The sequence below is a fragment of the Centruroides vittatus genome, unplaced genomic scaffold (assembly GCF_030686945.1).
Source record: "Centruroides vittatus isolate TY-2023 unplaced genomic scaffold, ASM3068694v2 contig_817, whole genome shotgun sequence".
In the NCBI taxonomy this organism is placed as follows: domain Eukaryota; kingdom Metazoa; phylum Arthropoda; class Arachnida; order Scorpiones; family Buthidae; genus Centruroides; species Centruroides vittatus.
Window position 1 is genome coordinate 1,783,547 of NW_027122532.1, and position 25,262 is coordinate 1,808,808.

Genomic DNA, 25,262 nt, shown 5'->3' on the forward strand with positions numbered 1-25,262 from the left:
CAGGTTTGACTGTATATGAAAAACATAGGTCAACAATAAACATTTTTCCTTTGTATATTAAACATAATATTATATATTATAATTAATAATATTATAATATAACTATAATAAACATTGTAAGACTTCATTCTAAAGTTACTCCTAACTTTTTAAAAAGAAGAAAATTCTTAAAAGGAAAAAGAAAACTTCTAATTTTGATTTAAATGTTTTAATTTTAAAACTGCATGTTAATTGATTGAAATGCAAAATGAAAATTCCCAAATATACTAGTAAATCTTAATTTTGTAACCATTATGGATCCATTCAGACTCAAAGGGATGGTAAAAAATTTGTCACTACTGAGTTAGATCTATAAAAATTTCTTAGAATCTAGTTGCAACCAGCTCCTCAGTGTATACACACACTTTTTGCCACTAAAGGCACCAGGCAATTTTTTTTGGAGACACATTGCCAATGACAAAAAACATGTATCCCAGGCAGTAGAAGAGCAATCATTGGGAGAGGGAGTCAAATCACTGACTTTTGGGGACAAAAAGTCTCCTCGTTGCTCTCTGTAACCAATGAACATGTGTAGATTTATGACTTGAGTACAGCTCTTGTTTAAAACACAAAAATAAAAAAAGAGGATAGTCATTCTATCAACAGTCATTAATTCAATTGTATGAACTAGTTTAACCACATTATTCTTATATAGTTATATTGCACACAATTAAAGAATAGTGTGCAGATAACCACAAATATCATGACAACAAACTCAAAAAAACATGCTTCTGTGCCAATAGTAAAAATTTAAGATGGTGCTCTTCTACAAATCAAGCAACTTGTCTCCTCATGCCTGAATATCACTGAATATCAACAGGTTTTTGTCATTCAGACACTTCTCCCGGGTGAGAAATTGCTTAGTGTATCACAGTCTTAACATGGAAAGCAATCTAATGTATTATTATGAATATATAACTAAAGTAAATATAAAGATATCAGAAATAATGAATATCCTGACAGACTAAAGGAATGTTTTCATCTTTAACAATTTACATTTAACAAGGACGACTTTTATTATGTTCTGCAACTTTTTATTATCTTAATATAAACTCTGTCATATAGTCCCTTTGTCAAAGAAGTTAACTGTTGTTGATAGTATTGTCTACTAACAGACATTGGGTATACAACAAGCAGAGAGATGACAATGCTGTTAATGATGTACTGTTGAGCATGAGGAACCCTCCATGGCCTTCTTTTCTCTTTGGCTAAACACTGTATTTGATTGTTTCTTTTCTCTACTTGTTTACTTATAGATAAAACAAGAAATGTTACATAATGTAGAACCAAGAATGTAAAAACTGTCAAACAATTTGATTAGTTGATTAAAACATTCCTTATAATTTATTTTTATTATTAGATATATATTTGTTTTGTAAATGAAATACATGATCAAAAAATTGAAAAATGCTATATTGTTTTAAAACTATATAATTATACACGGTGATCAAGCAAGAAGTTTACCTTAGAACAGTAGAAAGAGCATTACCACAAATCAACTGTGCTCATTACTGTTCTGCCAAGTTTGGAAGTAAACTTATGGCCTTATTCATAACCAAGGATCAAGAGTTAGAATTAGAAGTTAACCAATTACCATTCAGTTTACTTTTAGTACATGAACATTAATTTGTTAACTTCTAATGATAAATTTACAAACCAATAGCAGCACGGAGCAGTGACAGTGGAGTTCCACACGCTAACACTTGATCCTTAGTTGCAAATAGGACATTAATTTTTAACATTTATTTACTACAGACTCAAAGGATAACATTTGAAACTCTTTGATGGCATAGACCAGTCCACTCCCGGCAAGTAAACTTTTAGTTGACAAGATTCTAGCTCCAAGTAAGGCAGTCGTTTGGTTTTATTTATTTACAGCAATGCAACACACAGGCGATCTGTCAAGAGGGAACATCTTCCGAGAGTAACGGGCTCCTATTTAGGTGTTACGAACACGAAGAAAACCTAGAAAATTCCAGCTGGCAGGCATGAGACAGACAAGACCTTATCAGAGCCGTACACCATGCCCGAAGGAGTAAAAAAGTCAAAGAAGTTGATGGTCTACACATGATCATTTGAAAGATCTAGACACACAAAGTTTACTATCATTAAACTTGATTTAACAAAGCAAGATTTGAATCACGCTCTGGAACGAGTCGGCGCAATGGCATCTATCTTATTTCAAGAAACGGTTCCAACTTTTTTGCTTTTAAATTCTACCCTAGTTTGGGGATCCTCAAAAATCCAATTTCGAGGAGTACGATACACCTTGCGAAGGGTCACACATAGATCATCGGTTCCTTTACTTTCTTTTACTCCTATAGGCACGGTCGACGGCCTCAATAATGTCCCAATCACCTGACGCGGAACCTTACCAAATTTCGTCTCCGTCAAATCACTGAAAATACTAATTTGATAGAAATGGAAGACATAAGTGTAATAATCATAAACAATAAACTGAAAGGGATTTATTATTATAACTGATGAATATTCATACAGAAATTAGTTCTTACTTTCTTCACTTCAAATCTTTTCTTGTCTGTCCTTGTGCCACTTGTGGAAGAAGGTACTTCAGGTTGTTCCGATTCCATTTCGTCGTCAATATCCATTGCAGATGCCATTTAACGATATACGAAACTAATTTATAATATATGATTCTTATATTTTCTACTCGAATGTCGAAAAAGGCTTGAGCACAATATGACTAGTCGTTTGGCCGAAAACGGAACGACGACAACGACACACTTTCTTAATATCGAACGGAATAGAATAAAATAATAATTTAAATAGAAATTTTAAAAAATTAGTTTATTATTATTATTATTATTATTAAATAGCATTTCAGTAATATTAATAAAAAGACATTATTATATTTTTTAAATAAATCCGGCGTAAAATCGCTTAAGAGACGCTCGGAACGAAAAGGCCATATTTAATATCAGGCGAAATAAAAATAATTTTATTTGGTAAATATTATTAAATAGCGTTTCGGAATTGTTAATAAATATGTTTCGTTAATTTATTTTATGAATTTTTTGCGAGAAGAGGGCTTTTCTAGAAAGCCTAATTAAGGTTCCTCCAAGCCCACAATGGGGCGACTGGGTGGTGAGAGACAGGGGCCGACATATTCGAAAAATTCCTGGGGATTTTTCGCCCCTTTCGGATTTGATTCTGGGTCCCCCAGAACGGTAAACTGCAGCCTACTCCTCTGGCGGATCCGGGAAGGCCGGATGGCAGAGCTTAACCGCTCAGCCATCCAACCGTCAAGTTTGTTACGTGTTATGTAGGAGACACCTCGAATTAGAGTTGTCAGATTTGGCTTCTTTGCGCATATTTGTCTACCTTGTTTTTAGCAGAGTCGATAGATATACTGGTCTTTGCGCTGCCAATACTGGCGTAATAAATATTTCTGCTACTTCGAGCGCTTCAATCGCGTCAAGGAGTACTGTACGTTCGGCTCGAGCATAGAGTCAGCTGTAAACATTCGAAATTCTTTTAATATATGAAATTTTCTCGTTTTTAACGCAGATATTTCTTTCGTCCTTTTTAAAGGGCTGCTTATAAATACTGTTTTAATTCGGTTTTGAACATTATTTATTGGTAAATATCGTTAATATTTATATTTCTATTAACTGTTTGTTTATTTGTTTTTTGCTTACAATATGAGTTCATTTTTAAATATTTTTGGGAGTTTTTGTTAAGGGTAAGAAAAGATATGCCTAACAAACTTTTTTGATTTTCTATACATTATTAATATGAAATATTTCAGTGAAATTTTTGAGTCAGGAAGAAAAGGGGTTGATGAGAGTTCTATAAATTTCCATTATTAGATTTATATAAATGTTAACGCAAGTGTAGGATAGGTTAAAGTGTTACAAAAAGGGGATTTAGACGATTTTGAAGCGTATCAAGGTTTAATTTTAAGCTCATATTATTATTAGTTGAATTATTGCAGGATGCAATATTAATGCAGGAGCTAGATTAATGAGATAGAGAGTAAAGAATTTGAGCAAGGAACAGGTTAGAGAGAGTGAAAAGAGGATTAAAAGTCAATAGAAATCGAACATTTAGAAACAAGTATACAGTTCTTGAAATCAAATGTGGCTGTTAAAAGAAAGAGAATGAATTAACTTGAAATAAAGTCTCAGTTTTAAAAATGGAATGGAAAGTGATAGTAATGAGAGAGTCCAAAAGACATTACTTGATATTTTAATCACATATGATTTATGTATGCCTATTTATAAACAAGGAAAGATGTCAGTAGGCTATTAATAAATCCGCATTCATATTCTACTTTTAATGGTGCAGAATCGTATAAACTACTAAATATAGAAAAACGATGTAAATGTCATAAGAAATTGCATTTCTCATGCCAAAATACAAAAGTATAAGACATAAATACTGTTTATCACTACTGAATCAAATAGAATTGTGTACTTTATGTAGTATTACAATTATTTTAAGAATATTACATGAGTTAAATTTCTGTGGCTGCTTAAGTATACATTTATGTTATTATTATAATCAGGTAATTTGAATGGATCGAAAAATCACAGGAATTTTTCCGGAAGTGGTTTGTCCGAATATGTCGGGCTCTCTTCTTCTCCTCTTGGTAGCCCAATTGCGGGCTTGACAGAACTTGTAATGAGCTGGCAAAAAAGACCGACTTTGTGCCCATAGTGCAGAAAGAAGTAGAAAAAAGCAAAAACACCAGACCTTCTTGTCACTCAGATGTACAATAGTAGGCCTACACTACATAAGTCGATTATTTGTTTTTACCAAACATTGAAATTGACAAGTTTAAAAAATTTATATTCTTGATGAAAAAAACTATCAATAATAATTCCACAATAAGAATAAATAATTTAATTTTATTTGTATTCGGAAACGCGACACATGGGCGATCTATAGAAGGAAAAATACCTTCTGAGAAGATTATATGGGAAACTGGCCCATATTTAGGTGTTACTAACTCGAAAAAAACACGGAAAACACCATTTGGCCACCACCCCATTAGCCAGGAGCGAAACCACAAACAATTGTCACTGTTCGGTGGTTTTAACTACTCGGCCACTGGTGGGCACTCACTCAGAATAAATGCGAAAAAAAAAAAAAATATATGTATTTTAAAAATATTTCTGATTTGTTCTGCCGGGTGAAGTTAGTGACAGAAAATGAATTCTATTTCAAGCCACGGAACCGTCGTCAAGGTCTCACCCCTCTCCGTGGGTTTTTTGTTTGTCCAGAAACCCCGTAATGACTAGGCAGCATCGCCACTACGGGAAAAACTGGAATCGCGCCATTTCTATAACAAAAATGTTCATAATGTATTCCAAAGTTTGTCTAAAACTATTATCACACATTGGAATGATGCATCATACGAGCAACACACTTGCTTCAGCTGGTTTGTCTACAAACTTCGTCACACAGTCTCCTTTGGAGAGTTTCTTTTGGAAATCAATGTACGTAATATGTGTTATATTTGCGTATTGTTTGCAGTACGGTACACACTACACCGCGTATAAAACACACTTCGATGGAGTTACGATGAAACTAAAGTATGAATACATTAAACGCTCCAGAACAAGAAGAAACAAGCTGATGATTCTGCACATTTTGAATTCAGGAGATGTGGAAATAATTATTTGAATTCAATAAGATTTCTTCTATCACATTGCGATATTTCGACAGTCTTTTACATTCAATTTTATTAAAATCTTTTTAGTCCCAGCAGAAAAAGGTACGAATAATCTGTTTTCTCGGAGAAATAACAATAGGATGAAAACTGTCATTGAAGTATTTTAAAGTCCATGCCTGAAATAACAGTAAAATCATAAGTAATCAATCAGCAATATGCTAATTATGGACATATACTTCCCTTTTGAACAACTTGAAACCTGAAAATGAAAAGATTTCGCATTAATAATAGCTCTTGCAATTATGAAAAATTGGATTTACGCTTATCTTTTAATTATAAAGGCATTGCGTATCTTAAACTTTAAATAATTAAAGCAAGACACACGTAATAACAAGTTGTACCCGTGGATATTAAAACTGAAGATGGATTTTTCACAATAAAATAATTTTAACAAAGGAGATTCATTGTTAGTTCATATTAACTTCTGAAGCATTGTTTCAATTTAATTGTTTTTCTAATTACGAGTTTTTTAAATGGAATTTTTTAAATGTGACATTGGCACAAATAAATTAAAATAAATATAATTGAAATTATTAAATTATGATTTTATTTTTCAAAATATTACATTGTTTTTTGTTTCTGCACGTGCTTACAAATTAGTAGAAGGAATGAAACTGTTTATAAAGTTTCTCTTTTAAACGAGACTAAAAGATTTACTTTTAGTCTCGTTTACAAGTATTTAATCTTATTGTAATAGACAGGCAGATAAGATTCACGTGATAAAGAAAACTTGTTCCAGGCCAGAAAGAGAATACTGTCGTGTTTAAGAGGCTTAATATAATTTACTTTAAAAGAAATTTAAAGGTCGGAAATATCGTGGGGAGTATGGGATTACGTGACGTTTCGGATTAGCGAGTGACGGTTGGAATAAATGTTTAATCGATTAGCATTTTCGTTAGAATTCCAGTTTTTCCCGTAATGGCGATGCTGCCTAGTCATTACGGGGTTTCTGGACAAACAAAAAACCCACGGAGAGGGGGGGTTTAACTCTTTCCGCCCTGTGGGCACTAAGAGGGCCTCCTTTAGAAGGCCCATTATGGGTTCGGCCAGGCCCACAATGGGGCGACCGGGTGGTGAGGGACGGGGCCCGACATATCCGAACGGACCACCCCCCGAAAAATTCCTGGGGATTTTCGACCCGTTCGGATTCGATCCCGGGTCCCCCAGAGCGGTAGGCTGCCACCTTGACCGCTCGGCCATCCGGCCGTCGTCGGAGAGGGGTGAGACGATGATGATGGTTCCGTGGCTTGAAATAGAATTCATTTTCTGTCACTAACTTCACCCGGCAGAACAAATCAGAAATATTTTAAAAATACATATATTTTTTTTTCGCATTTATTTTGAGTGAGTGCCCATCAGTGGCCGAGTAGTTAAAACCACCGAACAGTGACAGTTGTTTGTGGTTTCGCTCCTGGCTAATGGGGTGGTGGCCAAATGGGGTTTTCCGTGTTTTCTTCGCGTTAGTAACACCTAAATATGGGCCAGTTTTCCATAAAATCTCTCTCAGAAGCATTTTCCCTTCTGCACTAATTCATTATGGTTTTCCCAATTATATTGTTATAGATATACAATGAAAAATACAAGTACAATATAGAAAAATAGAAGTGCATGATTTATTAAACCGGTACATTGTACAAATAGAAATTATGCAGAAAACTTGAATATACAATATGTAACAATATAACAATTTTAAATTGAGATATTTAAAAATTTAATAAAAATTAAAATTATTAACAAAAATACAGAGATATATAAAAAATTTTATTTTAAATTTAATTTATTCACATCCGATAAGTAGTTGATCATGATAGTTGATATGCTACTATTTTGCAAATACAGTAGTTTTAAATATTCTGACTCACTTGAAAAAAAATCTATTGCAGATGGGAACGTTTTCTATAATTTTTACTCATTTGAGCAAACAAGCTGAGAATTCTTAGCACATACAAAAAGTGCAGCCTACATACCACATAGAAATGTAATAGGGCAGTAGTTACAGTACTTTTATCATTATTTTTAGTGCATCTAAGAGAGTACAGATTTAATTCATTTGAGAGTAATATTCGCGATTTTCTTGTGAGTTGCAAATCTTTTCGAGGAATTAAACGTTTTCACTTAACTTACTAGTTTGAGGTGGTGTAGAAAAATGCCGCTTCTCTTCAGATTTATAGTATCCAGACTTATACTCAGACGCCAAACATTGATACGTCATGCTTTTTTTTTCCCCCGCGTAGAGAAAATTTTCAAAATGCACAAAAATGATTACTAAACTAACCAAATGGATAAACCAACTTTTCCCGCCCGCCTTAGTACGACTCTAACGCCAGCTATCGGCAATCTGACACATTAACTGTACTTTAGAGCATATTGCAAGGATTAGTATGGTCCTTGCAATATGTTAAAATCTAGAGTCTGGGTTTTAGCTTGGATTGAAAAATATCATTTGGCGCACAGATTCCTTTTTTGGAAATATAATTTCACTTGGCTACATTTTTGGATACGTATTTGTTTATAAATACGGTATATTATTTGAATAAAAATGCACCTTAAAGTGGTTCTTTTTAATAAATTATTTATTATAAAGGAGACAAACAAAAATTTATTTACTTCTGACTAAGTAAAAATTGAATTGTTTTAAGTTTTAAAATATCCCTTTTCGTGAAAAAAATTTAATACTTATTACTATAATTTCGACATGTTAATCCTTACATAATAATAGAAAAACTAATAATATTATTATTTTTACTATTCCAAAGTACTTGTCAAACCACAGTTATTTAATTTGAAAGTTCAGAAAGAGATTTCTTTATTAAACTAATATGTGCATTTCGGATTCATGAATACTCTTCATCAGTTGGGTTTTTGTTTTAATAGAAGGGGGGAAATGATTTAGCTTTTCCTTATTTAAATAATTGTAGTTTGATAAATCCTTTGAAATAGTAGCAAATTAATAACTATTAAGAATATTACAAAAAAATTCATTTTTATAGTCCGTCTTGGTAAGATTAATTGTTGCAATCTACTTTGCATATAAATTGAGTGTATAAAAAGAGGCCTTTTTAGCGTCCTGTGGGTACTTAGAGGGCTTCTTTTAGCAAACCCATTATGGATTCGGCCAGGCTTACAATGGGGCGGCTGGGTGGTGAGGGACGGGAATAAATCCCAGGAATTTTCGAGGGACATCCCCCGAAAATTCCTGGGATTTATCAATTCATCCGGATTCGAACCAGACGACAGGCTGCCACATTAACCGCTCGGCCATCCGGCCGTCTGTTCTCGATATAGCAATAAAATGCATATATTTTGAGTCTTGAGATCCTTATTTTAGGCCTTCTTCAGGCCTGTAAATTGGCCGAAAACGTTTATCGTGTGATTAAGTTTTTGCTGAGAAAGTACGAATGATACTTTTTTTTATTTTATCGTCAAATCTCATGTTATTTATCAAAAAAAGAATTTTTTAAGAAGGCTACTTTTGGGCTACTTTTAAGAAAATTATCGACTGCAAAAGCTAACAGACATCTGGCAACACTGTTCCGAATGTGAGATGAAGTTTGACTGTTAAATTTTAATCGTTTGGTCGAAAATTATAAAATTATAAACTTTGAAAATGCCGGAAAGTAAGTTTTTCTTTTAAATTAAACCAAACTTCTTAAAACATAAGCATTTTTGATTTGTAGACACGTGATTCGTAATTGGTATTATTTCCCCATGTTTAAATGATGCATGTAAATGACAATGTTACCTTCTACTTTATCACGTGATGTTTCAATACATATGACTTTATATACACTTTACCTTTATATGAATGCTACATAGTACACATTTATATTTATATATGTATAATAGGCTGCATTAAATTTTTGACAGAAATACATGAGATTACAAATACCTCTGATTGAGACCATATCCATAGGAGCAAAAAGTCAAAAGAACTGTACCTCAATGCTCGACCCTTGATGAGATACAGTTCTTCGAAATTGCCCTACTTCTTGGTTGCGTGTGATCACAAGTTGTTTCACTCCACCTTTTAATTATTTTGCTTATGCCACTATGCTGGATTCAAGTAGTCCTGGAGTTATATACGACTCCGGGGTGAAAAGTTAAGGGTGTACTATAGATTACCACCTATGGAATTTCAGGACTTTGATTATACAGTAACGAACCGAAAATCGGAATCAGTTGGGGACTGGGGTTGTTCAGATTAGTGATTTGTTCCAATTACCGATTATGTACGAATAAATATATTAACCTGTTCGATGTTCAAATTTTTCTCCGTTGCGTGTCACTTCGTGTTGAATTTTCGTCAATTTTAAGCCTAACGAAAATTTTTATAATAATAATCAAGGCTAACGTATTGTTAAAAATTATTTCTGCATTTTGTACAAACAAAATAAATATATTGAAGAATATAAAAACATGAAAATTATGCTTTAGAAGTAAATTTAGTATCAAAAACATTTGATTCAGCACGACACAGTCTGACTGAAAATCATTCCGATTACCGGGGTTCTGATTAACGGGTCTCTACTGTATATTTGAACTCGGGACCGAGACGAGTTTAACAGTACCCTATTTTTGGACTGGAGACGAAAAATAAAAAGTTATCATACTTTTTTAATGCTTTCATGAAGATGGCACCATAGTTGCTAGTACTGCCATCTTGCAGTAAAGTCTGCAAACCATGACGTCGGATTATGGTCATCTCCAGGAGGGTTAAACATGCGATATGAGAGCGGAGAGAGCGACGCGACTTCCAATCATCATGCGATTGCCATTTTGGTTAATGCTACTTATGGCAGCGAACATGGTGGCTGTTCCCACTGTTCATGCTCCCGACTGACCTCCCGGAGGGGAGCCGCCGGCAGGCCGCCACGTGCTAAACGTCACTAGTTATTGATTCATGATAGTTCTTGAACAAAGTAAAAAAAAGGGAGGGGAAACGTCTACTAAAGGCAATTTTAATGGCAAGCGACGTGACTCCCGATTGCGATAGCGAGGCCGAATTAGCGGAGAGAGCGACGCGACTCCCTATCATTGCACAATCGCTGGAAAAAGTATGACGACTCTGGTCTAAAAGTAGGGTATCGTTGAACTCGTCTCGGTCTCCTGAGTTCAGATATATACCCAAAGACCCGAAATTCCATAGGTGGTAATCTATAGTATCCCCAAAGTTAATAACATTTTCCAAGTGTAAGTATCTTGGATTATATGTAGCAAGTGATAAGAAAATAAGTTGCAAAATGAAAGGAAGGATGACCTGCAATGATGTACAGTACTGAGACGTGGGCGATTATGAGAGCCCAGAAAAAGAAGACAGAGACGAGAATGCCAAGATGGGTGTGGTGTGATGACGAAGAATAGAATTGGGAGTGATTATGTGAGATCTGAGGTATGTGTAAATTGATTTTTCCCTATTCTCATAAACTTTTGACATATTTTAACTGATAAGGACTGATTCGAACCAAGGAAACATTAAAGAGGTATGATAACAACTCGTGTAAACTCTCTCTCAGCCCCCTTCCTTGTATTCGGAAGTTAGAGAAAAGTGTTGATAGATTCTCGATGTTAGATATTGTAATCGTCTATTTGTTACCTAATAAATCTTTGTTTTTTTGTTAAATGGTGTCATTTGCTTGTTTATTGCCTGGCCTACACCTTAGCGACAACCCCTCTCTCCTCCTCCACTTGATCTGACAAAAAGAATCCCGACCCCTTGGGATCATAGAATGTAAACCAGCCATCCTCTGACAAGTGGGCAGGTTTAACCAACCTGTTGCCGACAAAGAGGTACGCCTCATCCTACCTCCGGGTTGCTACCCACAATTACGTAAGAGGAACATTCAAGGTGGGTCCCATATAAGTAAGAAGATGCAGGAAAGTAGATTAAGATTGTTTGGATGTGTGGAGAGAAGAAATGAGGACTATGTTGGAAAGAGGATTGGGAAGTTGGAAGCGAAAGGGAAGAGGAAGTGGGGAAGACTGAAGCCAAGATGGACAGATGAGGTGGCAGAGAATTTGGGAGAGTGGATACCCTGGATATAGAGAAGGGGAGGAGACAGATTAAAGATGGGAATGCTGATCCTATATAAACATGGAAAAAAGCTGAGAGTGAAGAAACAGGTTACTTGTTAAGAGAGTAAGATAGTTACAAATTCAGAGTGAATTTAAGTACATAACTATAATTCTAAAAAATTAAAGGATTAAAAATTCAGAAAATAGTCTTCCAGTAAAATGTACACTCTATCAGCACCGACTTTGAAGAAATTTACGACACAGACAGTTAACAATTAATTAAAAAAGGTTTATTATACTTTTTCTCCTTTATTTGGATAAAGGAGAAAAAAATGGAGAACAGAATTTTACTCATCTTTTTCAAATCTCAAGTTATACTTACGTTTTGTAAAAATTTATTGGTGAAATTCTTGCTATCAGTAATCGTGGTATTAGTCTAATCATTGGGTATACAAATATACTTTTAATGTTTTTGCAACCAAATCTTTCTAAATTCATTATTTGTATAATAAAAAATGTAGAAAATGGAAATCAACAAAACACTTTTAAATAGTAGTGAGGTTTTTTTTTATCAAATAATTTTGATAATAGTTTTCAAGTTGCCATCAAGGCAAGTCGCCTTAAATCTGGCTCAAGTTTAAGTAGATCTCTTTGAGTTGATGACACTGCTGAACACAGAAACGAAGTTTAGTTCTAAATGCATGATTCAATTTACATGTTTTAATGGCAGTAACAGCTACAAAAATGAGGTTATAATATCGTAAAACCCCAAAGTGAATGCATCCCAACCAACTTCAATATGCATATAACCTCAAATCAGGTTGTTACCATATTTTACGGACTATAAGACGCTACAGACTATAAGACGCACCTTAATTTTTAAGCAATTTTTTTAAAAAAATACCTATAAGACGCTACGGACTATAAGATGCACCTAAATTTTGGAGGCAATTTTTCGAAGAAAAAAGTGCGTCTTATAGTCCGTAAAATATGGTAGATGATGATTGATGTTTTTTCTGATTTTTTAAATTATAATGTATATACATCATACAAGTATAAAAGCACATTGTCATTCATGCATTTCATTTAAACAAACTGATATCACGCTTATGTATAATAACTTTAGCATATAATATGAATATTGACAAAGATTTTTGATAAATCTTGAATAAGATAAAAGATTTTTGGTAAATCTTTTCTGTCTCTGATAATTTACATTTCTTTCATATACTAGCTCTAAGGGGCTGTCCATAAATGACATCCACACTGGAAGGGAGGAAGTGGGTTATGACAAGTTGGAGAAAAGGGATCAAGCTTAAGTGGATGTTCATTTATGTCATTAAATTTTAAACAGTTTATTGCATTTTATTATATTTATTTCAAAATTTCTTGTGTTTCATTTCTACTTATACTATCTATCATTCATAAAGTGATAGAGGTTTTAAGGGGAGTCAAGTTTTGTTGGATGTCCAAAGATGAGAGGGGGTAAATTAACTCTTTAAACAGAAAATTGGCTTAAACCATTAGAGACAAAATCAGTCAATAAAAAAGTTATTTGACTGGTTTATATTTACAAGTTCCCCTTATAGCTTGAGGGGTGAAAACAATCTAGTCTCCAGGTACATAGAAAAAAAAATTTTCAGAGCTTAGAGTTAATAAAAATTTAGTGTACTAAAATAAAAGTTTACTTTTAAAACTGATGCTATTACACTGACAAGGTGAGGTGTTTTAAATCAAATAGGAGTTCTGTTCAAATTTTTAAAATGCTGTTCGTGAGTTTGAATTTCTCTAGAATGTTTTACGGAAACTTACAGATGTTCAAACCTTTTTGGCTCTGATGACAGGACAGAAGTCACGAAAAACATTTCACTAAATAAAAGCTTTGACTCCTATAATCATCTAAGCATTTATCTTTCTCCTGATATAAGTGTATGCATTAGACAAATACGAAAGACCAACTTCACTTTGCTAGCAGAACAAAAATGCTCAGTAATCGGAGTTTCAACTTACAATAGTTCATATTTCAATAATAAGTGATATGCATTATACACACCTTTCACTTTTCTCTTTTCTGCATTAGCTAGGAGGTAGGACCTAGATGAAGATGGACTAATCTCCTAAGTAACAATGTTTTCTTGATAAAGAGAATATATTTAAAACTCAATCTACCATTTAAATATTCATTTACTGTTAAATTAGCATTGTTGCTGAAAAGATAACTCCATAAAAACATGTCTGAATTGAAAAAAGAAACAAAATGATTATCAATGTACCCAAAAAGTTACTGAGCAGTGAAAGTGAAAGTTTTGTAATGTCATTAAAGTTATATGTATGGCATTGCATACAAAATCTGTAAGTCATATGTCTTACAGTCCCTGGCCAAATTATTAGATGCACTATAGTTTTTATGCAAATTTTAATTATCAGCTACTACAATTTGGTCTTTGAATATTTATTACCAATGAATTTAACTTGTAATGTACAGTTTACTTTATTACATAGGTGCTAACACTTATAAAACGTTATATTTATTGAAAATTTTTGTTTTTATTAACATAGTAAAAAAATACAAAATTGCCATTTAAATTTTAGTATTTTGTTGAGTCACCTTTTGCAGCTATGAGAGCCTCAATCCGGCGCGGCATGCTGTCGATGCAAGACTGGACTGTTTCTTGTATTTGTGGATGATGATTCCATACATGGATGATTTTTTCCAAAAGCTGCATTTTGGTTGCGATGACCTCTTTGGCCACTTCCCTCTTCATGAGCTCCCACACATTTTCTATGGGGTTCATGTCAGGACTATTACCCAGCCAATCCAACAGAGGGATATTTTGCTCTTGTAGATATGTTTTCACAGACTTGGCTGTGTGGCAGGGAGCTCCATCTTGCATAAAAATAAATGGTTCCCCATTTGGGAACCATTCTCTAACCTGTGGCAGCAACTGATTTTACAAGACTTCTTTATATTGGTCTTGCCTTAAGGTGCCTTTTACTACGTACAGGCGCCCAGTGCCCTTGCCACTGATGACAGACCAAATCATTACTTTCGTGGGGTGCTTAACAGTCTGAATGATGCAGTCAGAATGAAATTTTTTGTTTCTACGACGACGGACAAAATGAGCTTTGTTTGCTAAAATTTCAAATGTGCTTTGTGCTGAAACAGACCTGAGAAAACAAAAAAAATATATCTTGTGAATCAAGTATCTACTGTTCATTTGTCTATTTTATAGTAAATAATCTATTTAATGTTAAATTACCAATCTCCAGAAGTCTACATCCTTATCACGCCACTGTTTGGCCCACTTCAAACGCTTTGCTTTCATTGCAACTGTTAACTTGGGTTTTCTTGCTGGACGGTAAGCCTTAAAATCCAGATCTTTCAATTTTCTGCGAACAGTGCGCTCAGAAGCATTCACTTTTGCATCTTCCAATTGAGATTTTATTGATTTAGTGGTAGCAAATCTGTTTTCTAAGCAAATTTTCTTAAGACATCTTTCTGACCTTGGGTTGAAAATTGGCTTTCTGCCGCATTTATTTTTTCTTTTTGAACTCAGATCTTGATTTGATTCAACTTTTTTCTTTATACGTCGTACGCTAGCTTCAGACACATTCAACCTTCATGAAATTTCACGGTTGGAATACATTTTTGTATTAACGAGGGCTTTGACTTCGGCTTTTTACGTGGTGAAAGGTCTCCCTGTTTCCCCATGTCAAAAGATCACAATTTATTATATCTGGTTGGTAAAAATACTACTATCGAAGAAAACAAACACTTGCGTAATTGTATACCATGACCTAAATACAAGAGGTGAACAGAAACACGTTCACACCAGTAGCAAGCGAGAACGCGACTGAAACACGTTCGTATTTGTACGCTATACTTCAATGTTTAAGCTCTGATACCTACCAATATATTAACATTGTAATGAAATATAACAAATATAGGTATACAATGACATTAAAAAATAAGTTTGTAAGGAACTGAGTCTGAACGTTATTTTTATTTTATTATTATTTCTGTTTTATTATCTTTTGTTTGGGGTTTATGTTTATTTAGGACGAAGGTTCCCCACCACTCTCTTGTTAGTAATGAAAAATGAAGATAAAACAACTCACGGAGAAATAAGCGCCGTAGGAAAAATCTTGCGCACTTGCGCTGCCCGGCGGAAGTAACACTCCGCAGCAAAAAAAAATGGAGGGGGAGTCCCCACAATCACTAGTAGAGAAATACTTGATAAACCGTCTTAAACATCCCAGAAAATTATGATAAATATTTTGTAAACGGTTTATAAGCTTTGTCGGAAACTTAAAGCTGCCAGAAAAGAAAATTAATGTTAGCAACTAAGTATGTAAATAAGGGGAGTAACCCAGCTCAAGTGTGACGTCACCTCACAGTATAAAACCCGCACGTTAACCGAAGAAGAAGAGGTGATTTCCAACCGAGGTGAATTCCAAATCGAGGCGATGTTGAGAGCGAGGTAGATTCGAAAGCGAAGTATTTTCTGATAGAAGTCCAGATTGATAATTGGACGATCCAAGGTGTTAAAGAGGAGTTCGATTGACGATTTGACGATATCGAAAGTATTGAGGAAATAGTTTCTTCGTATAGTGAGGTGACGGATAGACGTTTAATTAGTAAGAGATTTTGTTCATAGTTTCTAAGTATTTGATTGTCGAATTTCAAAGGGGAAATTACTATTAAGTTAAGCTAAGTAGCTGAGTTTATTGTCGGGTTGACTTGTTGAATTTTCGTTAATAAATTTTGTTTGGATTATTGATATTTGTACGTAGTACATTCTAGTTGCTAATTAAATATATTTGAACTTTTGATCTGACTTGATATTTATCGTTATTATTACTAATCTTTCGGTGCACGCTTAAAAGCCCAGGCCTGGCAAACTAATCTCGAATCCGCGTAAAGTACCCGTTAGGTTAACGGAAGTTTCACCGACCGTAATTATAGTCGGTTTCCTAAGATACTAAAATTAAGTACTTTACAAGTTTCGTTTATCAAAATTATGATTTATAAGATAGACCTACACCAAACCGGGTATGAAACATTGAATTATGAAAAATCTGTAGTGTGTCTAATAATTTGGCCAGGGACTGTATGTTTCCATTTTGCAATAGATGGGATTACCACTCACTCACAGATGTTACAGTTTTTGGAAGACTTTTTTCTCGGTTGCATAAACTCCCATGGAATCTGACTCGTTAGGTCTCTGGATCTCACTCCCCCGATTTTGAGGTCTCTGGAGAATATTTCAAACATTTGCTGTAGGAGAAACTACAATGTATTTTAAAACTTCACTTTTATTAAAACTTTACTTAAACCTTTTCTAATGCACAACAACTTTTTGGACATCCTGTACGAAAAAGATTGATACATGAGAATTAAAAGTTTGATATTTTATTATAGTAAGTAATTTTCAAGAGTAACTTCTCATTAAAATATATATTTTTCAGGGGATCATGAACCCTTTTCTAATCCTCTTCCTCCCACTGGGATGGAAATGAGAAGAGGAGAGGAAGCCGAACTGTAAGTATAAATTTTTTCATAATAGAAAATTATAATCTAAATATTTTATTATTTTAGTATAAAGTGGAATCTACTTATTGTAATCATTTTGGGAGTTGTTTATTGATAACAATAACCAAATGATAAGTAGTTAAATAAGTCTATGGTTAATGGAAATTTTAGTTTATTGACCCTCATATTAAAATGATATTTTAAGAACAATTAATAAATGTATAATTTGATTTTTATTAATTACAAAGGCTATTTTTTAAATAAGGTCCGTTTTTTAATAAGAAGAAAAATACTGTAAATATCATTAAAATATTTTTTTTTCCATATTCTACATACTTTTATCTACTTTTCTTCATAATTTCCATTTTGTTTAAACATTTGTCATACCGCTCAACAATTTTTTGAATTCCGACTTCAAAGAAATCTGCCGCCTGTCAAGAAGCCCAATCCACGACTGCAGTTTTCACTTCTTCTTCGTCGTTGAAATGTTGACTACTAAGGAACTTTTTTAAGTATCGAAACAAGTGAAAATCACAGGGTGCAAGGTCTGGACTGTGTGAATGATCGTATTGAGTCAAAACGATAAAGCACTGTTTAATCTTTTTGTTTTGTGATCGCCAGAAAGCAGTCTTGGAACGCATCGAGAAAACAATTTTTGATAATTCAGTTTCTCCGAAACAATGGTATACAAAACTGATTTTGAAATCTGTGGAAATTTAATTGATAACGTTGAAATCGTGAATCGTCGGTTCTCTTGAATTTTGTTATACACATCACGAATCAAATCTTCAGAAATCAGAGAAGGTCGGCCAGGGCGTGGCTCATCATGCACATTAACTCGCCCATCCTTGAACATTCTTACCCATTTTCGAACTTTACTGTCACTCATAGCATTATCACCATAAACTTCTCAAATCTGATGGTGAATTTCTGCTGCTGCCAAGTTTCTTGCATTCAAGAATCGAATAACAGATCGTATCTCGCAGTCGGTGGGAGACTCGATTTTCTTAAACATTTTAAACTTCTACAGCTCGGCATACAGACAGACGATATGGCTGAAAATGGCGTCAAAACGCGCACCAAGCTTGCTCGAAGCAGAAGCGTATACATACTGCCGTGATTGCGCATTATTCTCACTTTCATTCACAAACGGACCTTATTTAAAAAATAGCCCTCGTATAATGCTATGTCTGTATCTTGGCATGATTTTAAGTTATTATTAAAGCAGATACATTTATAGATAAAGTTTTCAATTCAAATATTTTAAAATATTATCCCAATTTTTCTAATAGAAGAACTAAACTTGCTGTGTTTAATTTAAGTGTGACAAATTAAAGATGGATAACTTTGAATTTAAATTACCAGATATATTGAGAAAGGGATTCATGAATGTAGGAAAGGCTTATTTTTAATATAAACATAATTTTAGTCCAATGAATAAAGAAAAAAAAATATAAACAAACTGAAAAATAATAATAGTAACTAATTCTTTTTGCCTCTGTGTTCTTACACTTATCAATTTCTGTTTGTATCCTTGTCTACTTGGACCTTGTTTATTAATAGGACTTATTACACTGATGTAATAAGTCCTATTAATAAACAAGGTCCAAGTACACAAGGATATAAACAGAAATTAAGCAAAATTTTCCAGCATCATCTCAATGAAGACAAGATTTGAACAGAGAGTGAATGAGTTTTGTGTAGTTTGTTTTTGCTGAGATTTTCAGAGGTCTATCAAAATGAATGCTATCATTTTAAATGATTGTAATTATGTTAATTTTTATCCAAGAAGTATGCGATGTACACCAATTGCTAGATTAATTGTCCGAGTTTTGTCTTCTGACTGCATTCGAATGTCTTGCATCTTCTACTTCTTGGAAGTGCTGTAAATGAAAATTTCTCCACAACAGAGAAGGCATTTTATAAAGGCATTCTGCAGTTTGCAAAGTTGGAATCATTGTTATTGTGCAACAAGAGCTTCAAGAGCTGTAGAATTGTGACTGCCGTGGGAGAAGTGACAATAGATGTGCTGTAGTGAGCGTAGAAAGAATTGTGCATAATAATTTAAAATGATAGCATTCTTTTTCAAAGATCATGTTTTTATTTAATAATTAATTTCCTCATGTGTGCAAAGGGACAAAGTTAGAAGATACTTTTATGTATTGTCTATTTTTAAGAATTTTGTAACCAAGTCTTTATATGTGTCTTTGTTGTTCTGCATCATCTTTAAAATGCAGTTTTCAGAAAAAATTTATTTATCACATTTCTTTGATTCTAAGATGCACTGAGATTTTGAAATTGAGTTTTAAGACTTTTTATTGAAGAAAAACTTTTAAAATAATCAATTTTATTAAATATTTTTTAATTCACAAGTTAGATATTTTTTAACTTGTAAATGCCATGAAATAAATCATTTCTGTCATTTATGTGGTCTATTCTATAATCTTCTGAACGTACAACAACATTTTGCTTTAATGCTATATTATAATGTTGTCTTGAAGGCATTTGAAATATTAAAGAGATGTTTAAAATCATGTTTTTAATGTTCAATGCTTGTTACTAGCAAAGCTTATTTGAAATGATGTGATCATTGAGTAGCATAGCAAGAAATGTCTATTAATAGTACATAGTGTACATCACCAGCTGGAAATGTTTACCAAACTGGTTGAAATGACTGCTGACATTGCTATTTTGAATACAAATATAAAATACAGTAAGACCCCACTTAATGCGGAGGATGCATTCATAGATGACAGAGCACTAAACGAAATAGCATTAAACAGGGTCATCTTAACATGTAAATAATGGGGATATGTGAAACAGAACAGAGAATAAGAAAATTTGTCAGTTTTTTTTTTGTTTTATTTTGTAACATTTATTGTTAAATACTTTTTTATTACTTTAATTATAGACTTATTTATTGCTAATATAGATATTTATTCATAAAACATTCATAAAAATAAAAATAAAAGTTTGAGTAAAGAAGTTGTGTTTGCAATGAGGAAGGTTCTTCCTCATTTGACATCTTTTGTTTCTTTGTGAAGAAGTCATCTAACGCAGTGGTTCTTAACCTTTCTATACTTGCAACCTACCAAATATTTCATAACTTTTTGTGACCCCCATATTTTTAATAATAATTTATATTTGAAGTAAGAGATAAATAAGAAAACTCATGCCAAAATTGTATAGACTTCTGCTAATTATCAAAAAAGAGACACAGAAAAAAGAACAACAAATTCGAAGAAATGGCACATGCAGAGTGCCATTTCTTCGAATTTGTTGTTCTTTTTTCGCCTGAAGACGACGAGCTTAATTTCGTCGAAAGTACTTGCGATATAAAGGAAAGTTTTGTGTTAATGCTGAACTCAGTGATAATTAGCAGAAGTCTAATTTATATTTGTTAAATTATCTATAATAATTTGATTTTTTTATTGTTGCTTTATTTTTTTATATACTAAATGCAAATCATAACTTTATTATTTCATTATCCATTTAAATAGCATTTAAACTTCACAATTAAACGTAAAAACTCATTAATTTTTAACAAAAAATAAAATAAGAAACATGTCGATAAATCGATCCAAAGTCGATGCTAAAACTAAAACACCCACAACTTGTAAAGATTTTGCATATCTTTTGCAAAAATATTTAAATTTTCAAAGCCTACTACTAAGTCTACTATTTTTCCTAATTATTTTTAAAATTCCAGGCATTAATAGTTTCTTAGAATTGCTTTGAAATAAAAGAAGCAAATACTGTGGTGTAAGTAGCATATTTGCATTTATTTCTTCTGTACTAACAAAGTTGTATGTAGGAAAAAATAAAAAATAAATAAAAAAAAAACTAAATAGGAGAACTTTATCTTTCTTATTTCACTTTTCAATACGATATTTGGTTATACATCAGTTTTTTTTTTTTTTTTTTTATTTTCTGAAGGAAATTTTGCATAATTTGGCAGCCCCCTGGCAAACTTCTTATGGACCCCCGGGGGGCTGTGGCCCCCTGTTAAGAATCATTGATCTAACATCGTTTGCCTTTTCCTGTTTTGTTCAGCAAGCAGTTGTCGATAGCAGGATATCGCATCCATGACATGTTGTCTTGCCTTTGAACTTCTATCAAAATTTAAATCATTTTGTAAACTGATCCATAATTTCCATTATAGTGGCTAAACTTGTTTTTAGAAAATCCATTGAAAGTTCCTTTTGTTCCTCATCTTCAGAAATGCTAATTTCGTCATCTTCATGCTCCTGTTGTTCTACTAATTCTTTAAGATTGTCGTTGGAAAAACTTTCTCCAGTTGTAACTTGCAATAATTCTTCAATATCCTGTGCATTTATATTATCCAACCTTGTTTCATTAGCTAGCTTGACAATTTTGTTGACATAAACAATGGATTCTCTTGTGTCAGCATCCTTCCTTAGCTCTGGCCGTACATTCTTCCATACTCCTTTCAAACATTTCTCGGTCACCTCATTCCAGGAAAGGTTGATGTTGTCTACAGCATCCATGATATTATAGTTTTTCCAAAAATCTCTAATGGATTGCTTATCTGCTCCATCTGTTTTATCAATCAGTTGTTGGAATGTCCACCGCAGATAATAAGCTTTAAAATTTGATATCTTGCCTTGATCCATTGGTTGGATTAACGAAGTTGTATTTGACGGCAGGAAAACCACTTCTACTGGAATGCATGTTGTTAAGTCAGACAAATGTGTTGGATGGCTTGAAGCATTATTGATTGTGGAAGTTTTCCAACATTCCACAGTCTAAGTGGTTGATTTCATGCCCAACTGGGTTAAGGCTTTGCAGTTTTAATGTGCATATTTGATATTTGTATAATATAGATACTGTAAAATAAAAGACTGTCTGAAAATAAGGGTGTCTATCTACTTATGGGTTGTTTCTGTATATCTATTTCAGATAAGTAAAAAATGGATAAAGTGCATCTTACAGGAAATATGGTACCTCTGTGATCTAGAAAATCAAACAAATACCATCTTGACCACCCTATGTGTGATTAAAAACTCTAGTAAACTAAGAGACCAAAAATAAGAAAGTTATCATATTTACAATTTCTTGCCTTTCACAGTGCATTCTATGCCATTTTAGAGTTTTCCACTAGGTGGCGTTCGACTGTTCGTGATCCCAACGGACTCCTCCGAGGGGAGCTGCCAGCAGGCCGCCCAGTATTTAACATCACTAGTTATTGATTCAAGATAGTTCTTGAACAAAAGAAAAAAAAAATGTATACCGAACTACAAGCAGCGCCACCTAGTGGAAAATTCTAAAATGGCGTAGAATTCATTGTGAAAGGCAAAAAATCATAAATATGATAACTTTCTTTTTTTGGTATCCGGTCCAAAAGTAGCATATCGTTGAACTTGTCTCGGTCCCCTGAGTTCAAATATATACTCAGTTCCAAAATTCCATAGAGAGTAATCTATATAATATCCAAATTTTAAAAGTGCCAAATATACAAGAAGTAAAAATAGTACAGTGTCGGTAAAATGGCGATTTGGCAACGAAAATATCCCCTATGTTACACTCACTGTTGCCAATCTAAATATTTTGTATCTAGATTTAAGTACAGTACTTTTAATGTTGTCTAGATGTTCCCCCCCAAAAAAAATTTATAGCATGTGGCCTAATGAATTTAGATATTTTCTTTTTTCATTAAAAATATTTTTCATGAAACTTTCAATAGCGTGTAGCCTATGAGATCCAGATAATTTTATTTCATTTTTTAGATATTTGTTTCAATTAGAATTGGCAACACTGAAGCTTAGACTGGTGCATCATTGTTGCACACTTCCTATCTTAATCGAGTTCAAATTGCTAGTCAGCATTTGCGATTATTTTGTTCTGTACATTAAATTAATTTAATCTCCAAAATGCCAAAAAGAAATTGTGTGTGGATAAAATTGTTCCGGTTTGAGACAAAAATATTATGGTAAAACCTACATATTTATAGTTTGTGATTTAAACATCAGGGTACAATTTCCAGAAAAATGAATATTCTGAAATGAATTATAGCAATAGAAAGTGAAAATATCTGCATAAACTATAGGTTGAGACCTAATTGTAAATAAAATATATTAATACCTTGAAGTGGATAATATTTAAATGAGAAGAGACATTAATGATAATTGACAGCATTTAAATTTGTTGATTCTGTTCAAGAAATTATAGTGGAATTTAGCATGTAAATAATTTCATATTTTTAATTTGCTGAAGTAATCTTGCAAACTTAATTCCTGTACAGTAATACCCCAAACTTACACGATAGGTGGGACCAAGCGATAACCGTATAAGTCGGGGTATAATTTCGCATATAAATACATATAAATTATTTTTAATTGGGGCAAGAGACTAAAGAAAACCATAATTTAGAAAAAAATGTTTAATAAAATCTTAGATAATACATATGTATAACAAATTATATTATTTAAATCGTAAACTGAAGTTATTTTGATGTAGAAGGCTTTGTAAAATCTAACAAATTCATCTGACGGCTCAAAGATTTTTTTCTCCCGCGAAATTTCCTCGTAGCATGCTAATAATTTTTTTATTTCTCGTTTTGTAGAAGAAACGCGCTCTTTGTTGGAGTCTATATTTTCTAAAATTTGTAACCCCTTTTCAATTAAACTGAGGCCTTCTGTCAAGTTTCCAACTGTCATTCGATCGTCTGATTGAACTGGGTCTAAAGGATCAAGTTTTGCCAATTCACAAATTTTCATTTTTATATCGAAGTCTTTAATAATGTTAACTTTACATTCCAAAGATAAAGTATTTCTTTTCTTGTTTGATGCAGAAGAATCAGTTCTACTTCATTTGGATGACATAGTAGAGACTCTCAAGTCTCTGTAGATATAACAAACAGAAATAAATAACACAGAATAAATTGTAGCCATGCATCGATTCCGCGCGACATGTTCGAACATGTAAGCTGAACAATAGTGTGGAGGGAGTGAGTAATCAAAAGTTGCATGGCGCTCAAACAAAAGACGAATCGACAAGATTTGAAAATCGCATAACTCTGGGTTTGTGTAAGTCGGGGTAGCATAAGTCGAGGTATTACTGTAATTACATTAACTGATTAATTAACAGTACAGCGGTGCCTCATACTTCAAATGGTTCAAAGTTTGAATGTTAAATTTAAATTGTACTTCAGAATTCAAATGATGTTTCAAAGTTTGAACTGCATTCACAATGAAAAAACTGCACTCAAAGCATAAATGCAATCTGTTGTGTGCCCAAGTCATCTCTTGCTCTTGCATTAAACTCTTATATATTCAGTGCTTCTTACACTTTATTTTTGGTGTGTTTGGTTTTATATATAACGAAGTATTTGCTAAATATCATCATTTCTCACTTACACTGGCAAATGTCAACATTCAGCATTCACTGATGGTGAATGTTGAATAAAAATATTTTTATTATGTTAAGACAAAAATGCAACTTTTTAATATGTCAAAATAGGAGAAAGCTTAAGTAACAGCACATGTAAATAAACTGTTGAACCTAAAACGAACAGTACATTCTAAATCATTAAAGAAGATAATACAATAATAAGCTTACATATAAATTATGTGATTAACGTTATACAATCTTATTTATTGCAACAATTTAAACTGTTATGGCACTTTGAATTGCACAAGAGTCCCTTGCTTTTACAACTGCATTTATTCGTGGAACACTTCTTTTTGCAATGACAGTGCCCTCCACTTTTCGAATTAGCTGCAGCTGCTTCTCTCAGTGATATTTCTGTAGAAGAAATCTCATCTATGGAAACTAACTTTTCTTTACAAATTACAAACTGATTACAGGTATAAAGCTGACAAACCAATCCCCACCTCACGGGATCAAAAGAACAAAAATGCCATCCAGTGACAAAATGGGCGGTTTCCACCGAACTTGCCGGGAAAAGAGGTACGACTTTGTCCTACTTCCGGCTACCCACAAAGGATTTGGTGACAGACT

General features: G+C 33.2%; 2 protein-coding genes across 3 annotated transcripts in view; one reads left to right on the top strand and one right to left on the bottom strand.

The window, feature by feature from the left end:
- Positions 1-2,799, bottom strand: part of Roc1a (Regulator of cullins 1a) — a 29,940-nt gene extending 27,141 nt beyond the window's left edge. Inside the window, exon 1 of the mRNA XM_067278746.1 lies at positions 2,553-2,799. Coding sequence (XP_067134847.1) covers positions 2,553-2,660 — 108 coding nt within the window. The 5' untranslated portion in view covers positions 2,661-2,799. The remainder of the gene's footprint in view (positions 1-2,552) is intronic.
- A 6,454-nt stretch (positions 2,800-9,253) lies between these two features.
- beag (IC cytokine homolog beag) overlaps positions 9,254-25,262 on the top strand; it is a 48,836-nt gene continuing 32,827 nt past the window's right edge. For both annotated transcript variants that reach the window (XM_067278732.1, XM_067278733.1), the window contains exons 1-2: positions 9,254-9,354; positions 17,219-17,291. In XM_067278732.1, coding sequence (XP_067134833.1) covers positions 9,345-9,354; positions 17,219-17,291 — 83 coding nt within the window. In that variant the 5' untranslated portion in view covers positions 9,254-9,344. The remainder of the gene's footprint in view (positions 9,355-17,218; positions 17,292-25,262) is intronic.